General features: G+C 55.6%; 1 protein-coding gene across 5 annotated transcripts in view; it reads right to left on the reverse strand.

Moving 5' to 3' along the window:
• Positions 1–1,252: 1,252 nt before the first annotated feature.
• The window catches only part of ARHGAP26 (Rho GTPase activating protein 26), a 101,729-nt gene continuing 82,512 nt past the window's right edge, over positions 1,253–20,469 (reverse strand). For 2 of the 5 annotated variants that reach the window (XM_064388100.1, XM_064388101.1), the window contains 3 exons: positions 6,579–6,689; positions 4,390–4,481; positions 1,253–2,600 (listed from right to left, as the gene is read on the reverse strand). In XM_064388100.1, the coding sequence (XP_064244170.1) occupies positions 2,512–2,600; positions 4,390–4,481; positions 6,579–6,689 (292 nt within the window). In that variant the 3' untranslated portion in view covers positions 1,253–2,511. Of the gene's footprint in view, positions 2,601–4,389; positions 4,482–6,578; positions 6,690–7,765; positions 9,380–20,469 lie in introns of those variants that run through there. The other 3 variants (XM_064388103.1, XM_064388102.1, XM_064388104.1) reach the window with 2 other exon arrangements.

The raw sequence follows: 20,469 nt of genomic DNA on the forward strand, positions 1-20,469 counted from the left end.
TTAAAGCTGGCCCAAAATGGGAACATTTAGTAAGCGTTCCAGACAAGTTTTTCTTTTTGGAAAATTTTAATTAAAAAAAAATATTCCACTGGCTCTCCTGTAAGAGCAATAACTTCTGCCTCGGTTTGATTTCCTTTCCTCCAGGAGACATCTCGTAAATACATGTGTGTGGGACTTTTGTTCCCAGAAACTCTCTAGGTAGCACATCCAAGAGCTCCCAAGTGCCTCTGAAAAGGAATTTACTCTGGTCTCAGAGTAACTGGAGTATCCAAGGAGCCGAAGGGGGACCCACATGGAAAGGTTTTGTGGGGACACGGCGGGAGCAGCGTGGTGCTGCTGCTCACACTGCATTGCTAAGCAGGTCCCCAAATGCCCTGTCCCCAAACAATGCCCAAGTAACAGAGGGCTCCTGGCAGGTTTGCAGGTCCCATTCCTCCCCAGCACCCGCTGTGCTCCAGCAGCACCCCAGGAAGGCAGGAGGAGCACAGGACAGCCACAAACACAAATAGCCCTGACAGAGGAAGTATTAAGGGTTTTTTAAATCCCTTCCATGCCCTCCCCATCCCTGCCCCAGCCCCAGGAGGGGCTCTCACACAGCCCCAGCTCCAGCAGCAGCCACAGAGCAATGCTGGGGCTGGATAAAGCCTGGCCTCAGCCTAAGCCAAGGCTGGATGCAGCCCAGCCCCTTCTGATGCCAGGGCTGGATAAAGCCTGGCCTCATCCTTGGCCTCAGGAAAGCCAAGAAACAGCACAGAAGTTGGCTATAAAACCCAAGGATGGAGATGGACCAGCAGCGTGCTGGGGAAACTCCGGATTTTATCCCTACAAACCCTGGCCCTCTTCATCCAACACCTCAGAGCAGAGACCACGAGGCAGGGTGGGGACCTCAGCCCTGCCCAAACCAGCCTGTGAGGGGTCCAGAGTGCTCCCCAAGGGGTCAGAGTGCCATGGAGAGGGGGTGATCCCATGGGAATGAGCCGTGCCACCCACCCTGGAAAGCAGGAAAAAAATTATTGCCTTTTCACTCTTTTCTTCCCCAAGACAAAAGCCCAGGAAGTTTAATTACTGAGGACAAAAACGTGAAGAGGGCTGAAATTTCAGCTCTTCTCTCTAAGTGACACCAGGGAGGGAAGGAGCAGCAGCTCCAGGCTGGGGTCGGGGGCTTTGGAGCCTCTTGGTGACCAGTTTTAAATGTCCTTTGCTTCTCTCCTTACAGCTCTTCTAAAAATATCAAATATAGATCTTTTCCTCATAATATTTTAAGATACTCTATTTATACATTAATCCTTTCAAAAATAAAAAGTGACACATAGAGCAATTCAGTCACTCAGAGTCTTTAAAACTGTTACAAAAGCCACGACGCCCATCCCCAGCGCCACGGCCTGGGGCTTGAGACTTCCTTGTTATAAAATATGATTCCAGCTCTCAAAATCCCGGCTCTGCAGCCAGACAGGGCTCTGCCCCGATCCTCCCCCTTCAGAACGACCTGGAGCCATGAGGGGTTTGCCTGCCCTGCCAGCCCTGTGGCGTGTCCATGGGGGCAGGAGCCGGGCTGGGGCAGCCCAGGGGCTCCTCCTGGCTCTCCACAGCCCCACCTTGGCCACAGCAGCAGCAAACGGCCCTCGAGGGTGGAAATAATTCACCTGGCACAACCAGCACTGCACAGACTTGGCACGGACGAGCTGCAAGCAAGGGGAGGCCTGGGAAGCAACGCTGGAGAGGGGCAGAGGCAGCTCCAGCAGGGCCTGGTGGGAGCACGGCTGTGTCTGTACAGAGGGATTTGGGAAGGGAGGCACCAGACAGCCCAACAACAGCAGTGGGGTTTGCCTGGGGCTGGCTGCAGCAGGAGGGCAGCACAGGCTGCTCCCCTCGCACAGACCCAGGGCACCCACAACACCCAGACCCTGGAAATAAAAAAGCACAGTTTGAGGGGTTTGGTCCGGAACATCCTCTCTCCACGGAGCAGGAGCCTGCTGAGCCCTGGCAGCCCCGGGGCCTGCAGAGCCCACCCGGGGCTCGCCCTCGCCCGCAAGAGCCAGAGTGCAGTGCCACGGGGAGGGGACAGAGCCAGGGCCACCACGGGGCTCAGCCCCCAGCCTTCCCCTGCCCCACACCTCGGGGTGCTCCCCAGAGCTGTGCTGGGGCAGCAGGAAGCACAGGGAGCACAGCACTCTCCTGGGTGGGACCCTGGGGGCTCCGTGCCAGCCAGGGAATGTCCCCCTGCAGGGAACCCCCCGGGGCATTCCCAGCCTGCAGCTCGGCCCCTCGGCTGTCCCTTGGCTGGTTTTCCATCGCTGGGCTCGAAGCACCCCCAGTGGGGCTGGGGGAGTCTCTGCATGTCCCCAGGAGCATCCCTGCAGCCCAGCAGGAGGAGCGGCGACGTCTGATGCACACAAACATCCAGCAGCGGGCACAGGGGTGTCCCCACCCGGTCACACGGTGGCACAGGGGCCTGCAGGACTCGCCATGGATACCATGGAATGCTCAGCAGTGGCTCTGTGCACCCCACAGTTATAGGAACTCCACGTAGTTCTCGGGGATCAGTCCTGTCTTGCCGTTGAGGGTCCCCTCCAGCCAGCCGGGCTCCTGGGATGGGTGAACTGCAGAGACAGGGGAAGGGCAGGGCACACCTGTAACCTTTTTAACCTTTTTAAGAAAGGGAACTAACAGAGTTAAAGGTGATCTTCAAGGTCCCTTCTGACCCAAACCATGCCATGATTGTGTGAACACACAAGGGGCTCTGTCCCTGCCTGCTCCCTGTTGGGACTCCTTGGCCTTTCCTTGCCCAAGTGAGCTGCAGCCTCCACATACTCCCTGGGGCTGCTGGGCTGAGGGAAGTGAAGCATTTGGGATAAAAACCAGGTTCAAAACTTCCTCCTGTTGAGCTAAGATCCCTTGGAAGTCGGAGAGAGCATGGTTAGCTCCATCACAGGGTAAGTGCACATCCCGCCTTGGCCTGGGCCCAGGCTGGGAGGGAAGTTGCATTAGGGAACAATCCCAGCGGGAAAGCAAACCCTGCAACCTGACTGTGTGCAACCAGAAACCTGATCAGTCCTCAAAAGCCTTTCTTTATTCAATCAGCTCCCAAAAATTTGCTGATTTTGCAGGAGGCAGGCCAGGGTTACGCCTGCAGGAGAGGAACATCCCCCTCCCACAGTCATGGTGCTCCAGAGCTCCTGCAGCTCCCGGGGCTCCTGTGACTCTGCAGGTCTGCCCTCACCCCCTCACTCGTGTCTGGGCCAGTGGGACTGCAGCTCTCAAGGTGCCACTGTGCCCACGTGGGTGCTGCTCCCAGTGGGCAGCAGCAGCCCCAAACCTCAGCTGGATCAGCCACGTGCAGCCACACAGAAACCCAAACCTGGCTCCAGGTACTGCCAAGACCCCTTGGCTGGGGTGTGTAAAGGCCCTGGATCACAGCAAGGCTCCCAGCAAGGCAGGCTGGTCCTACCTCACACCCCCCAGCCAACGTGAAGCCCGGCTGTGCTGCTGAGTGACTGGAACACGCTGTGTACTTTTTCCCTTGAATAATCCATTGATTTTTATCAGCAAACATAATGTATTTAATTCAAACTTGTTCCCCTCCTGGCTGCTCCGATTCCCACGGGCCCTCAGAGGGGAGACCATGTTTATTTATAAGATGACTATGGAGCTGCTTCGGAGAAGGATTGTCTTTAATTCACATGTATTCATTCTCCTCCCCTTTCTGCTGCATTCGCCTCCATATCCCAGGGCAAAAACAGTGCATGTGGTAGCAGCTTCCCAAATGACAATGCTTAACATTTGAAAGCCAAGAATGACTTGGAAAGTAGTAAAAAGTCTTTTGGTTACGCTGGGATTATGACTAAGCCAGAGCTGCTCAGCTCCGTGGGGCACAAACTCCTGGTGCAGCAAGCACCAAACCCGTGCTCATCAGGGGGGTCTGAGCGAGCACAGCCCCCCGCTCCAGCGCTCGGATCCTCAGGGAAAAAGCACACGTGGCTTTCCCATCTCCTGCACAAACCACTCCAGCAGCCCCCCGGAGCACCTCTGGTGCTGATATCCGGGCTCTAATCTGCCCTGCATGAACAGCTCTGGGAATGGCAAAGGCCGGGCAGGCACCAGGGCCACCAGGGCCTGCCCTGAGCTCACAGGAGGGTGTGCGGGCCAGGGGTGTGCAGGGACAGGGACAGGGACAGGGATGGGGACGGGGAGAGGGACAGGGACAGGGACAGGGACAGGGGCAGGGACAGAGATGGGGATGGGGACAGGGACAGGGATGGGGACAGGGATGGGGATGGGGACGGGGAGAGGGACAGGGGCAGGGGCAGGGGCAGGACAGGGGCAGGCACAGGGACAGGACAGGGCAGGGCAGGCTGCAGCACACGGCCGTGCCTGGGGAGCAGCACTCACCGCTGTCGAACACGGTGCCGGCCGTGAAGGAGAGCTCGGAGTCGTGCTCGGCTTTGCAGGCGTAGAGAGCGCGGGCCTTGCGCAGGGGGGAGCTGCAAGAGAGGGCACGGGCACCGTGGGCACGGGGACAGCCACAAAACATGGGCACAGGGCACCGTGGGCATGGAGACACACACACTGTGGGCACAGGGACAGCCACACACTGTGGGCATGGGCACCATGGGCACAGGGACAGCCACACTGTGGGCACAGAGACACACACACCATGGGCACAGGGCACCGTGGGATGGGGACACACATACCGTGGGCATGGGGACACAAACACCATGGGCACAGGGCACAGTGGGCAAAGGGACACAAACACCATGGGCACAGGGACACACACACCGTGGGCACAGGGACAGCCACACACCCACCACAGCCCTCACAGTGCCACTCTGCTGGGTTGCTGCTCTGCTGGCACCTCAGATACCCTGCCCCGAGGGAGGGAGACACCAGCAGAGGCTGAAGGCCCTCAGGGATGAGCCACATTTCACCCCAGTGCAAATCCCAGCCTGAGCCCAGCTGGACTGGAGCCCACACTGGTGCCCAAACAGCACCAGCCCAAGCCAGGGGTGCCCTCAGCTCCTCTAGGCTGGAGTGTTCTGTGCCTGAGGGGCCACCACTGCCCAGAGGCTGGCACAGAGCAAAGGTGGCAGCAGGTGCTGGCAGTGACCCACTGCCCTGGCCCCTCTGCCAAACCCATCCAAGTGCAGCTGCAGCCACAAGGAGAATTTCACAAGGAAGAATTAGCACTTGGGGAAGGTTATTTCAAAACAGAAAGACAAGCAGGTCTGTGAAGAATTTGCTGCACTTCTTTAGAGCCTGTACCTGAAGGTAAAAAAGATTTAAAAGCCATTAGATTTTGCTGGAAGTGTCAGCGTGCCCACGCTGCAGGGGAGGGAATTGGAGCAGGGAGAGCCAGGAATGGAGCAAACTGCTGGCAGAGAGCAGAAAATGAGGGACCTCAGGGCTGCTGAGGCACAGCACAGGCACACAGAGCTGTCCCTGCACCTGGAATCCCCACCCATCCTTCCCAGCTTTGGGCTGGAGGAAAGCTGGGGCACTGCCAGGCTGCAGTGCCAGTGCCAGCCCAGCCAGGCCCTGGCCATTGGGGCAGCCAGACACATCCAGCACTGCTGCTCAGCTGTGACATGGCCAAGGGAAGCGCGGAGTGCCCCAGGAGCTGCTGGGGTGTCACCGTTCTCACATCAGTGCTTTTACCAATTTTTATCTTTCCAAGACTTGAAGTTCCCCTGAGCTCCTCGGGTGAGCCCAGGGAAGCAGCAAGGTTCATGGCAAGAGCAGCTGCCCTTCACACCAAACTCCAAGCCCAGGAGCTGGGAATGGCTTTGGCTTTGCAAAGAGAGCCCCAAAATGAGATCTCTCTTCTCCAAATTCCAGCTGCCTGACACGAGCAGCTCCCAAACACTCAAAAACCAGGATGGGCAAACAATCCTCCCACTCCAGAGGGTCCTTCACTGCAGGAGGCACCGCTCATGTGGAGTGCTTGAGACCACCAGGTGGAAAGCAAAAGGGATTTCCAGGCTCACAGTGCACTCAGGGCACGATGGCATCACTGGTGCCAAGGGCACAGGACCCCGGGCAGTGCACAGGGGGACCCCAGGGGCTGGCACACAGCTCCCAGACCTGCTGGGAATCCTGTCCTGTTCATCTGCAGCTTCCAGGAAGGGTTTGCCCCAGCGATGCCCAAGGACCTTTAGCCTGGGAGCAGCCTGTGCTACCCCGTGCCCATCACCCTCCTGGGATCCCAGACGAGGCCGTGGCCACAAAACCAGGGGTGGCAGAGCCTTCCAAAGGCTCTTTGCTCCTTGCAGTACACTTCTTACCTGTTGCAGAGCAGGGCCAGCGCAGCAGTGAGCTGAGCTGAGCCCACAGTGACACCGAGCACAGCTCCTGCTCCCCTGTCCCTCACCTGGGGCTGCAGGCTCCAGCCTGGCTCGGGGTGTTCCAAGGGGCTCTCCTGGGCCAGGAGGCTTTGGAAGCTCCCCCCTTGCTGAGTGCACACAGCTGCGTTGGGAGGGTTCAAGCAGGATGCCAAGGGAAAGGGAAGTGAAGTGGGGGAAACCGGGGAAACTCAACAGAAATAGGAAAGAGCAACAAAAAGCCAAGCGAATTGTGCCACAGACCTGATGGGGGATGAGTCGCTGGACGTAGAGGAGGTGGGCATAGGACTTGATGGCGCAGAGAACATGGGCCAGGACGGTGACAGGGGTGACGTTGGGCTTGGATTCTGAGGGCTGCAAGACATAACCAGAGACCTTATCAAGGTGCAAGCACAGCACAAACAGCAACCCAGAGACACACGGACAGCAGCCCACGACAGCGAGCGCCTTGGGAGCATCCCCAGCGGGAGACACAGCTGCAGGATGAAGGGCCAAGGCCTTGGCAAGTGCTTCAAGGCTGGGTCTGCATTTGTCTGGACAACAAGAGCTGGATCTTCCAGTCGAACCCCACTGCATTGCCCCGACCTGGCACCCCGTGTGCCACTTACCTGCCTGTGCTTCCCAGAGCTCCCAAAAGAGCTGCTGGAACTCTGGATGTTAATGGTGCCTGCGAGCAGCCTCCACCCCTCTGTCTGTCACTTGTGGTGCTCATACATTCAGTGCATAAAAACGTCATTGATTTTGTTTTCCATGTTTTACTTCCCTTTCCCCCCTCGTGCTGATTCCTGAAGCCACAGCTGTCAACTGGAGCTGAATCGAGTTACTGAACTGGTAATTGCACACACAAGTTTTTGGGTCCTTCCAAACTGTTTGATTCAGGTCACTCTCAAGTTCACCAAAAAGCAATTATTGTACCAACATACCAGCTTGGTTAATTTACTGCTTCTCTGCTTAGCACTCATCGGTATTCCCTATCCAATTCAGATTAGAAACCCCATCCCTGATAAAACACCAGAAATCTCTCCACACTGCAAATGCCTCTGTAAAAACAAGAAGTTTTGTAAAGCATCATGACTTATGTTTTCTCTTTGAGAGAAGAACAGTACCACTGATCAGTACCTCAATGTGATGAGGTGGGGACAGGGCACAACCCCCAGGATGTCCCCATCCCTCAGCTGGGAGCTCCTGGGGTGGAGGGATTCAGGGAATGGTGGCTCCAGAGCACGTGGGGAACCTCAGCCCTGCAGGAGCTCAGACCAACGTTTAACCTTCCCAGTGTCCCCTGGCTGCCACCACAGGGGGATATTTATGACATGGATGCTTTCCCCTTGGAAATTGGACCATCTCTGCTTAAGGCCAAACTCTTGGCTGGACTCCTTGCAGGAGCTGTGTCACTGGCTTCAACAGACACTGATTAATTCCCTCTGAAATTACAGGCAACACCTTTATTGTGTCAGAAGATTACACAGATAGAGAAATGGATACAGCAGTGAGTGCAGCATGACTTCACCAGAGGCTGGAAAACAGGGAATGCTGTCAGGCAGGCATTCAACGAGATCCTCAACATGTTCTGCTAATAATCATCACTATTTAAACACAATCCTTTAGCATTTCTATCATCAAAACTGTCCATCTTATGAAAAATGAGTTTTCCTTGGTCTTTACCAAACCTGACAGCCATTGGTACTTACCAGATACTCCTTCTATTCCCACCCCAAACAGGGTGTTACCAAGGTCACCAAGTCACCCCAAACTGCCAAAATTAACCCTTTAAGCACCAGTTCTTTCAAAGAGATGGCCTAGCAGTTCCCTTCCCCACGAGGAGCCTGGCCAAGGTGGGACTTGGAGGGGCAATGACCTGTGACCAAAATGTGCTGAGCCTGTCCTGCTGAGAGTGGCCACCAACACCCAGCAGCCCACCCAGCACTGTGCCTGCAGGCTCGAGTGCAAGAGGCCATGGCACTGGTGTGCCAGTGTGGGATGGGCACTGGGACATGGCACTGGGGATGGGCACTGGGACGTGGCACTGGTGTGCCAGCCTGGGATGGGCACTGGGACATGGCACTGCTGTGCCAGTGAGGGATGGGCACTGGGACATGGCACTGCTGTGCCAGCCTGGGATGGGCACTGGGACATGGAATTGCTGTGCCAGTGTGGGATGGCCACCATGTCTGCCACCAGCCCTGGTCCTCTCCGTGCACAAAGGAAGGACAATCCCGTGCCACAGGGCTCCAGGACTGGAATTGCTGCTGCACTTTTGGAGATGCAGTCATGGCAGAAGAATGCAGCTCCCATTTCTCCTCAAGGCGCTGGCATCGCTCCAGACCCGCGCGCCCGCTCCGCGCCTGGCAGCAGGGAATGCACCCAGCAGGATCCCACAGTTACCAGGAAAAAAAGCCTGAAAGAACCAACACTCGGGCCAGCCTCTGCCTGAGAAGTTATCCCTAATTTGGAGCAGGGTTTTGGTGCCTTTGATCCTTGGTGTCACAGAAACACTCTGTGCCCAGAAAGCCACGGAGAGAGCGGTCACTGATCACAGTGGGTGCACTGGGGTGGGCAGAGCACCCCGTGCCCATCAGGTGCTCACAGAGGAGATGAACACAGTCCTACGGTGACTGAGCTGCTCTGCAAGTCCTTCCAGAACATTTCCTCAAGAAGAGCCCATGGATAGCTCAGTGAGCTGCTGCCCAGCACCGACAGACCTGGGGGATGATGGCTATGAAGGGTTCACCTCCCTCCCATGAAATACAGGTATTTATTTCCAAGCTGCTGTTGAGTTTCACCTTCCTGAGCTTATGTGACTGGCAGACCCAAGTCCTGCCTCGCTGGAGATGTCAGGGCACATGAGGGAACGGGCTATCCCAAGGTCTCTGGCGTTTTGAGAACAGTTTTCTTGTAGGGTCCAAATTCCTTTGTTTCTCACAAAAAGAGCAGAGATGGTGAGAGGCTGCAGGGAAGTTCTGGCAGCTGCCTGCAGGCAGCAAATGTCAGCTGGACTTTTTTTTCCTTCTTCTTACTCAGGAGGGCTTTGCGAGGGGCTCTTCCTGTTGGGTGCACAGTGGAAACAAAACAGAGAAAAGTGCTAAGAACCAAAACCATCAGAAGCAGGAAACAAAGACGTGGCTCAAATTAGAGTCTTCCAAGGCGAGAATGGACCTTTCCCCAGCAGAAGCAGCTGGGGGCACTCCACAAGTCCGTAGCCCAAGGCATCCTGAGGCTCTTGCCCTTCCTGCTGGTCCTTAGAAGCAATGGCTGTGATCCCACAGGGAGGGAGCATGGCTGGGCACGGGCAGGGCAGGGAGGGCACTGAGCCACAGCACCTGCAGGGGCACCTGCACCTCCCACTCCGTGTGTCCCTCTGGCAATCCCACTCTTCCAGCCAACACAGGACTTGGAAATGAATCTAGGAGCTAAATCCTCCTCCCTGCTTCCCGTGCTGGCCGTACACGCTGCCTTTCCCAGGCAGATGTTTAGTTTGCTGCCCAAACACGTGAAAAAAAGCAGCAACTCTTGTTTCAAGACTCTGCTGGAGTTGCTGGAGATAAAAAAAAATAAAACTTGTGCTCCCTTCTCCTAACCTGCCTCTTTCATTCGTGCCCCTCCACCCAGGCTGCCTCGAGCTCAGGCCCCGGGCGTGTGCAGCTCTCAGAGCCCCTCTCAGCAGGTCTCCAGACAACTTCTGCTGCTTTCATCTCCTGGCCGAGAGGACATCGGCTCCACTTCAAACATGTTTACAACTTGTTTATTTTTGTGGAACTCGGGGCTATTTCTGCCACAGAACATCTCAGAGCTACGGACGGGCAGAGCCCACTGATGCATTCCAGCCCTTTCATGAAATCACCTCAGGAATAAACAACAATATTCCCATTCTGACATGATCAGTACCTGACTGCAGAAAAACACATCAAGGACCACCCAGCCCTTTGCTCCCTGATCTATTCCTATAGAACAAAGCTGCAGAACATAAGGTTCTCCTCAAAGGTAACAAGAAAAAAGAAAATTACAGCTTTATGTAATGCCAGCGCACTTCAGCTCTGCTGAAACAAGGACAAGACTGCAGCTCACCAGCAGCCATGGCTCTGTTGCCTAAATGAAATGGGAGGCAGCCTGACTTTGGGAAGCTCTTGGAGCTCAAGCAGTGCAGCAGGTCCTAGCAAAGCTTGCAGTGATGGATGGGCTCTGGGAAGCAGCTCCTGGGCACTGGCAGCACCACTCCAGACCTGACCACCAGCTCACAGGGCTCCAGTCAGGCAGGGCTCTTCCTGCTTGGTACTTTAATGCAAGAAAAATGATGTTAAACTCTCTGCAGTGTTAGTCTCTCAGAAGTAATGTTGCTGCATGCTCGCTTGGGTGGAGAAAAATTAAAGAAATTTAAAGAAATAAGCAGCTGGAATGGCCTGTGGTCAGCATCACTTGACCAAAATGGTCCAAAAAATCTCAAATTCTTCAGTGCAGACCTTCCCCACATCTCCATTTACCAGTTCCCCATCTCCATCAGCACAGATTTCAGGATCTTCTTTCCAACAACACGGACGTGTCCCTCTGTAATCCTGATGACACCCAGCACATGGGCTTGTCTTGTCACTTTGCTGCTTGGCTGATTTCCCATGTGTGGGAATACTTCCCTGCTTTAGTCATTTCCTAACCCATCCAGAAGCTTTTCCACTCGAACAAGAGAGGCAGGATGGGCTGTGGCTGCGGGAGGAGAGCTGGAGCTGCTGTCCCACTCCCATTGCAGGCGCAGACGGATGGAGCTCCGTGGTGCAGAGGGAGGAGGTGGCAGGTGCAGGATGCTGGCACGGAGCTCAGAGCCTGCTGAGGAGCTGCAGCCAGCGAGGGAGCAAGCAGAGATCAGCAATGGGAGAGCTCTCAGCAGAGCAAGCGCTGCAGGCACGGCGGGAGGGGAGCTGCAGGACCAGCCTGCTGCCAGCACAGGTGTCCTCCTGCCAGGTGAGCTCCAGGTGGTGGACACTGTGACATCCTAACAGGGAACAGCACCTCAGTAACAGCTTGTCTGAACCAGAGAATTACCAGCACCACCAGCTTCAGACCCAGCAGGGACTGCTCCACACAGTGCCAGCTCTGGGACAGGCAGGGAGATGGGGCAGGGCAGGGAGTGGGGGCAGCCACAGCTCCCAGCCTGGACAGCACCTGGAGCCACAGAATGGCCTGGGGCTGGAAGGGACCTAAAACCCATCCAGTGCCACCCCAACCTGCCACTGTGCCAGGCTGCTCCAGCCCTGCCCAGCCTGGCCTTGGGCACTGCCAGGGATCCAGGGGCAGCCCCAGCTGCTCTGGGCACCCTGTGCCAGGGCCTGCCACCCTGCCAGGGAAGGATTTCTTCCCAATATCTCACTCCAGCTTTTGCTCAGCAGCTGCATTTTCTGCTCCATCAATACCCCCTCCCTCCTCCTCTCTGCCCAAAAGGCTCTCAGCAGACTCAAATCAGGCTGGAAGGTTTTATGTTGAACCGAGTGCTTTCAAACTGTGTTAAAGCTCTTAATTATTAATAGAAAAGTTGTAATGTGGCAGCAGGGAGCCAAAGCAGCAGTTTAGGAGGGAAGTGTTGGTAAATCAGGAGCCAGTGTCTTAGTCATGGCTTCTCCATCGTGCCACAGCTTCTAACATGAGATAATGCTGCAAGGCTGGGTGCATTAGTCACCAACAAATTCTGTTTGCAATTAAGCAGAACTCAACAGCCCTCCAGAAATCTCACTCCTCTCTGGCATTCAATGCACTGCAATCTTACATCCCCCTGAAAAGAAAACTCTCCCATCTGCCACCCCAACAACCATATGGGATCCTTGGAAAATGAAGGAAATTAAAGTCCCTGTGGGATCACAGCTCCCAGCCCAGCTGGGGGGGGGAGGTTTGGGAGGATCAAATATTTGAGCTAAACACATCCTGTGCCCACGGTGCTGCTGAGCTGCCACTGCCAGCCAGGAGCAGCTCAACCCGAGCTGTGTGCCTGAGGGTGACCTCCTTTTGGGAGCCCAGAGCTGCAGGAAGCTGAGGGACACTGAAGGACGCTGTCCTTGCTGCCAGCCACTGCCACCTGCCCAGGGCTCTGGTGGTCCAGCCCTGCAGCACCCACCCGTGCTGCCCCACGCCCTGGGAGCCTGCCTTTGGGGCAAAGTGAGGGCATCTGGTCCTCATTTCCCCAGCTGAGCCCTCCTCGGGCTGCCAGAGCTGCAGGAGCCAGGGGGGACACCCCGATGGCCCCGGCAGGAGATGGGGATCCCCTGCCCTGCCCCACTGCTCCGGGGGGGAAAACAGAGAAACAGTGCCCTGCCACCACCCAAGGAGGGCACAGACTTCAGCAGCTCCCCCAGGAGCTGGCACTGCCAGCTCTCCAAAGGAGAGAGGCTCCTTTCACTCTTCAAGCTGTTTCTGGAAAAGACCAGAACAGTTATTCCCCACCGTGAAAAACTCATTCCTGGCTAAGGAATATTCCCAACATAACTTGACAGGAGGCCACTTCCAGGCTCAGATCCTAACAGAAAACAAAGGCAGTTCCTCTGAGCCTCATTAGCACCACGGGCTCAAACTCTCATTTTTCAGTGTGTAAATCTCCTCCCTGCACGAGGAGCCAGCACTGCCCACGGAGAACACACGCAGTGGGAAAAACAATGGGGACTGCTTGGGCCTGAGAAGCTGATTTAAGAGTAATGGATCAGGAAAGGCACTGCATCATAATTTTCTGCATTTTCTTGTTTTTCCTGATTTTGTTTTGTCCATTTGGCCTTGTGCTCTGCAGCATTCTGCAAACACCAGTTACAAGAGCAGATCAGAGCATTTCACTGCAAACCCTGCAGACCACAACACTGACACAATCCAACTTGATCATATTTATCAAAAGAAACACCGTGTTAGTTCTGTTCTTTCTTCTTCCATCTTTTTTTTTTCACTTAAAACCACCATACTTTGTAATAACATTTTTGCCTCAGCAGCTCTAACCAGCAAACCTCTCCTCCTGCAATTGCACAGCTGGGAGGTGTGAGCACCACAACCCTCCCACTTTACTGGCCCAGCCTCAATTTCTCTCTCTGCCATCAAGCTGGACATGTAGCCTTGGAGAACCCTTCCCAGTAATCAAATACAGCAAAGATTAATACATTCAATTGACTTTTTTCTGGTTGAGTATTTTTCCACTTCTTTTTCTGCGTGCCTTCCCAAACCTCCCTGTGCTGCACCCTCTGCTGTGCTGTCCACCCAGCACTTCCAACCCAACCTCCTGCTCGAGCAGGGGCTGGAAAGGACCTTAAAGAGCAACCAACCAACACCTTCCACTGTCCCAGGCTGCTCCAAGCCTCATCCAGCCTGGCTTTGGCACTGCCAGGGATCCAGGGGCAGCCCCAGCTGTGCCAGGGCCTCACACCCTGCCAGGGAAGGATTTCTTCCCAATATCCCATCCAGCCCTGCCCTCTGGCAGTGGGGGCCATCCCCACTGTCACTCCAGAGCTTTGGCCAAACTCCTTCTCCAGTTCTCCTTCCACAGCTGCTGGCACTCAGGTTTTCCCAAGTGCAGGAGCACCAACACCACGAGATGGATTTGTGCTCCTTTGTCCCAGCAGTTCCTCCCCAGGGCCCAGCCAGGGCTCCCTCCCTGAGCATCCTCACCCCAGGCACAGTGCCAGCACTGGGGACAGGCCGGGGGCTGGGGACAGCTCTGGGGCTGCTGACAATGTCCCAGCTTAGCACTGCCCTGTCACCAGAGTCTGCACAGCCGCCGGGGGATCGGGTTACCCCCAGGTGAGGGGAAAGCAGAGGCCTGCCAGCTCCAGCTAATTGAGGAGATTAATTAGGCACAGGGATCTCCTTTCAGAGGAGACGCGATGTCTCTGTGAGCAGCAGCCCTGCTCTGCTCGCTGCTGGGGGGAACTGTCAGCCTGGTGCTGGGAAGTGGGAGGGGTGGTCTCCATCTGAACCCTGCTCACGTCCCCTGTGCCACCCTGCTCCCTCCAGGGCTGGCAGCTGGAGCTGCTGGGCCACGGGGGAGCTCTGGGATGCTTTCAGCACTGCCAGCACTGTGTGGTGGGGCTGGAGCCCAGCACTGCCTCAAAAACACCCCCAGAGCTGGCAAAGACCTTTGCAAGGGACATCTGGGCCACGTCCCTGGTTCTGAACTCAATCTCCCTGCAAAAAGAGGAAGCAAAGAAGGCACTTGGCCGTTTCTCTGCTATATTTCACCTGAGGTGACATTTATAGGTGGCAGGAAGACCTAATGCACCATCACTCTGCTTTCAGCAGGCTCAGTGGAAGGCTTGGCTGGGCTCACACTTGAGATCCTGCCCAAAGCAAACTCAGACACTGACTGAGCAGAGGGGCTGGCAGCAGAGCTGGACGTGGGGGCTGAGCAAGCTGGGACCCCAAAAGCAAAGGGGGGAAGGCAGGCAGGGGAGGAGAAAGAGAAAAAAGAGAGCCTGGCCAGCAGGATGATGAGCCTGAGCTCCACACAGCAGCTCAGCACACAGAGTGCCTGTGACTGCCCCAGGAAGGCTTTGGTGGAGCATCTTTGATTCCTGCATCCATCCCCCACAGTGACTGGGATGGATTTCAAATCCTGCTCCATTTGAAAGTAAAATTTCCATTAGCCAATATTTGTCTGAGGCAGTTTCTTTGAAGAAGATGCTGCTATGCAGCCATCTCCACACTAATTACAGGAATTAGGAAAGCAAGTGCAAGATCTCTTTTTTTCCCAAGGCTTTCCAGAAAGCTGCCTCTTACGCATCATGCGCTGCTGAAGTTTAAGGTGCATTTTTAGAACTCTTGCAAGGAAGTCTAAATTAATTCAGCTTGTGAGAAGCACCCTTAGATGTTCCCAGAGCATCACCCAAACAGAACAGTGCTCTGCAAAGGCAGAAACATCTGAGAGTCTCCTGAGGGGCAGCCCTGGGAGAGCTGGGGGTGGTGGGAGTCAGGCTGCAGGAGCTGCAGGAGGCCTGGAGCACAGAGCCGTTCATCTGTCCCTCTGTCTGTCCACCTGCCTGCCCATCTGCAGCCACCCACACCCCCCTGTGCCACCAGAGCCCAGAGCAGCCCTGGGCAGGCAAGGCAGAGGATTCAGAGCTCGTTCCTGCTCCCTTAGCAGAGCTCTGAGCCTGACAAATCCCCTTTGTGTGAGAGGAGGAAATGCCCTGACACATGCCACTGGCTCACACGGGCTGCCACAGGCCTGGAGACTCCTTTGATGACAATATTTGCCTTCACTTTCAAGTTCAATTTGTGGAAAGTTTCTAGCCCAAGAGCTGACTGAAAAGCGAAGGAGCTAAAGCCTTGCAGAGCTGTTGTGCCAAACTCCAGGCCCTGGGAAGCCCACACAGCAGGAGAACACATCCCACCTTTCCCTGCCAGCACAGACACGTGGGGCAGGCAGGATCCCACTGCTGGGGGCTCCTCTTACCCAAAGAGCCTGAAACATCCCACCTCCCAGGGAAATCCCCCCCTCCCTCTGCCCTGCCCAGACGCAGCCCTGCTCCTGCATCCCTCCTTCCCACACGTCCTAAAACTCCTCCTGGAAGGATACAGATGCTCAGAAAAGAAACCCTGGGTTACTGAAGCACAACAAGGGAAGGAATTCACGGAATCATTAAGGTTGGAAAAGACCTCCAAGATCATAAAGTTCAACCTTCTCTATGGAATCTGTACATATACATGTATATATAGAGACACAGATATAAATTTAAAGATTATATGGCCATCAGCAGCTAAGCCTCAAGTATATTTATCTGTGGAGTCTACAGAGTTTGCTGCTTGTGTTTTCCATGAGCCAGGTTTAGGGACATTTGCCAGAGCCCTGAATCACTCTGGTTTATGGAGCTTTCTCACCACAGGCATGATCTAGGACTCCCAAGCTAAAACTGCTCTAAAAGAAACAAACACAGAGACACCCTCACAACAGTCTGCACCAAAAAAAATAAATAAGTCACAAGATAGTTTGAAAGTTATGTCATCTGGAATCAGCCAAGCAGCAGACTGGGAATTTTAGGAGCTTTTCTCAAGTCAGAGGACTGGGAGATAGGCGGGTTCTGTTCTAGCCTGGCAGCAATCTGCTCCTCCTGAGCACAACCAACCCGGTCTGAGGCACAGAAGATGCAAACCCTGAGCAGCCACACGAGGAGGTATTGAGGGGAGGGGAGATGAAATAAAGGAGTAGCCTGTTTCTGCATGGAAAAGCCAGCAAAAGCCTGGGTTGGGGATCAGGGCTGGGGCCACCCAGGGCACCTCTTGCACCAGCCCACTGTGCTGGAGCCACAGACACTGGGTGTAAGACCCCCTGTGCCAGCCTGGGACCACAGCTGGGAACTGCTCTGCTCCTCCTAAAGAGCCATTCAGATAAGGCTGCTCTGGAGCTGCTCTGATTACAAGATTTTACCTAATCCCCCAAAAATGCCATTTATTGTTTGGCAGCCCGCAGATCCGCCCCTCGGGGCTGGCCTTGGCCATCCAAACCCAGATCAGGCAGAGGAGCAGAGTTTTGGGGTCTGGGCTGAGCCGTGAGTGGCTGCAGGGAGCAGATGGAGGGAGACACTTCCCCCAGCCCCAGTTTCCAGCTGGGCTCCCTGCAGGGCTATTCCCAATTCCCTGCAGGCACCCACGGGTGCCCAGCACACACGGGGTGCTGGGGCCAGCCCCCCAAGGAAGGACAGCAGGGGACACGGCAGCAGAGGGTCCCCAGGGAGCCCAGCCCTGCTCTGCTGGCCCCAGCTCGCCTCTCCCAGCTCTTGGCTTGCTCCAGGGCCGGGGTGGCTCCCGGCCAGGCGGCCACAATGCAGTGGAAGGAAGAAGAAACAGCTTTGTTTTGCCCAAAGCCTCGCCATTAATCAGTTCCTATTTCCTCGCAGTTCCACGCTCCCCACCCCAGCAGCTCCCAGCCCTGGCACAGCCCCTGTGCCAGCACAGCCTGGCAATTTCACCTGAACAGAGAAGCAGAAAATGGGATCAGTGAGAAATAGAAATGTCCTTGCTACAGCGAGAAGCACTCGGGGCCCTGAGGGTCCAGTGCAAGCCGGGAGCCTCTGGAGCAGGCTGGCAGCTCCATCCTGCCACAACACCCCTGGCACCCTCTGGGCACCAGCTCTCCCACCCAGGAGGAGCACACAGAATCCCAGATCATTTAGGCTGGAAGTGACCTCCAAGAGCATCAAGTCCCAGCTGTGCCCCTTCCCCACCCTGTCCCCAGCCCAGAGCCCCAGTGCCACCTCCAGCCCTTCCTGGGACACTCCAGGGATGGGGATCCAACCCTCCCTGGGCAGTTCCAGTGCCTGAGCACCCTTTCCATGGGGAAATTCCTCCTGATTTGGACTCCTCTGGGCACAAGTCACTGTTTTTATACCGACACACAGCAAAACAAAACACCAGTGCATTTTCCTGGCCCTTTTCCAAATTAAAGTGGGGCTGAATATCAGGGTGGGAGGAGAGCGGGTGAGAATCCAGGCTCCTCAGGGACAGCAGCAGCTGATTTATGAGTAAATTTCTTAAACAGAAGTCCCAGAGATGCCGTTTGAGAGGGACATTCCCAAAGTGGCTGCCGGGAAGGCAGGATGAGGGTGGGACCTGCTCCTGTGCCTCTGCACCTCTAATTGCCATTATTCTTCAGGAATATAAACAACAGGAGCCACGGAGCAGAGAGCCATGAAAGCGCAGCAGAACGAGGGCCTGGGAGCACAGGGACAGGAACTGCAGGTCAGGCAGGTTAAGGACTCATTTCTGGCTCAGCACAGCCCCTGTGTGAGGGCAGATGGGCAGGCACAGCCCGGGCTCTCCTGCAGCTCTGCCCAGCTCCCCAGGACAGGCACCAGCAGCAGGCAAAGGTCTGTTTGCTTCACCTCACGTGCTTTTGCCTTCATGTGTCCCAGCTGATAACTGCCAAAGTCACCTGCATTTTTAAGAGAACATTTTTCCAAAGAAATCCTACCCTGTCCTGTTTGATCTGCTGTCCCATCCCTGGCAGTGCCCAAGGCCAGGCTGGGCAGGGTTGGAGCAAACTGGGACAGTGGAAGGTGTCCCTGCCCGTGGGATGAAGGAGCTCGAAGGTCACTCCAAGCCAAAGCAGTGCTTCCATGATTCTGGGATGCTGCCCTTGGATTTGGGATGGGGAGGGCCTTCAGGAGCAGAGCAGTGGGAGGAAGGTGCAGCATCACCCCAGCCCCACGGCTCTGGTGCACTGTCCCCTGTCCCCGTGCCCCACAGCTCCTCCCAGCCACTTGGACAAGTCCCTGATAGAGAAAGTTAGAGTTGAAATTTCTCTCATTTTCAGGCATGGAAAGAGAAATGTTCAATTTTAACTGGGATGCCTAATGAAGATTTATTTATGTGGGAATAACCACTCTTCCTTGGAGCAACTGGGTTATTTTTTCATGACCACCAGACCTTAGATCTGCTCCTCATTTCTTTCCATACCCACAGAGGGCAAGAAATAGCCATACTTGGTCAGTGAGAAAATGAAATTAAATGCAAATAGACATGCACTGACTAAATCTGAGTTTCCCAAGGTTATTATTTCTCTAAATGCCAAGTCCCTAGGGTGAAGGAGGGGCAGCATCAGCCTGGGCCAGGGCTGGCAGTGTGGGGGGCTCAGCCTGGCTCCATCTCCCCCAGTGCCCTGGGCCTGAGGCTGGGATGGGCACCAGCACTGGGAACACTGGCAGGCCTGGAGGCACAGATGAACATGGGAGGGGTGCTAAACTGGTTCTGTCTCCTCGGCTGGAAGCACCCAGTGCTCCCTGACACAGGCAGGGACAGCTCCCACTGCCCAGGTCACCCCAAGCCCTGTCCAGCCCTGGACACTCTCAGGGATGAGGCAGCCACCCTGTGCCAGGGCTGCCCACCCTGCCAGGGAGCAATCCCCCCCAGTACCCCATCTAGCCTCTCCTACCAGTATGCAGCCATTCCCTTGTCCTTCCCCTTCCCCAGCTGAAGGACACATCTCTGCCAGAGGCACGGCTTCCTGCTCCATGCTTGGCTGTTTTCTAAGGAAGATGCTTTCTGCAGGGGCAGATAAAGACACCCAGCAGGACACACAGACCAAGGGGACACAGAAACCTGCTGGGACTCAGAAACCAGCACTGCTCTGGGCACCATCCCTGCCCTGGTGGCCCTGGTGCCTGGGCAGCCACAGCTCCTGGCACGGGACAGCAGTCCTGCTGACTCACCCAGTACAACTCCTGCCCAGAGCAGTTTTTCCATAAAAATAAACCCAGCCCTAATAAATAAATGCATTCCCATCGTAAAAGCCCGATTGGTGGCTGGGAAGGAAGAGCCTGAGCCCGGCAGCAAAGCCATTTCCCTCTGGATTGGAGACTTGGACTGTGCTCCAGGGAAAGCACATCAGAAGGAGCCCATTTCCCTGGGGAGGGGGACAGGGGCAGCAGCACCGAGGTGGAGGGACCCCAGCCCAGCACAGGCAGTGCTGCAGCAGCTGGGAGGGAGCGACACTCGCTCACCAGGGGCATTTAGGAACTGGCACAGCTCCTGGCACAGCAGACCTGGGGGATACACGAGCATTTAGCAGGGAGCCAAGGGCTTTTGTAAACAGAAGCTCAAACAAACATCTCTCATTTCACAGATGGTGCTCACAATTTACAGCTGGCACTTTTAAAGGCCACCTTGGACACATCGGTGCTCACGGCTGCAAATGGGACACAAGGAACACCCCAGGCCTGCAGGCCTCAATGTCTGCACTCCAAGGAGCCTCCCTCTGAAATCCACAGGAGTTATTTCCACAGCAATATCAGCAGGATATTCTGAATCAAAATATCCTCAGAATGACCCAGCTCCTTTCCCTGCAGCTTCCCAGTTTGGGCGAGCACAGGCTCCCGATGGGCTCGTGGGGTTTGCCAGGAGACAGCCCCTCCTGAACAGCTCCCCAGCACAGCAGCCCTGGTCCACAGCTACAAATTACACAAAATTGTGAAGAACACAAGAAAAACCCCAAAGCCCTGAAGCAGAACTCAGGGATAGGTGCCACAGGACCAGCAGAGGATCTGGCAGCGTTTGAAGGAGCACGAACCCCAAGGCACCTCCAGACCCTCCCATGGCCACAGATCCTAAATGTGGGCAGGTAATTCCAGGGGAGCCCCAGAAGCCCAGCAAGGCAGCACCAGCTGCCCCAGCCTGGGGCAGAGAGCGTGGC

This window comes from Passer domesticus, chromosome 13 (assembly GCF_036417665.1).
Source record: "Passer domesticus isolate bPasDom1 chromosome 13, bPasDom1.hap1, whole genome shotgun sequence".
NCBI classification, from domain to species: domain Eukaryota; kingdom Metazoa; phylum Chordata; class Aves; order Passeriformes; family Passeridae; genus Passer; species Passer domesticus.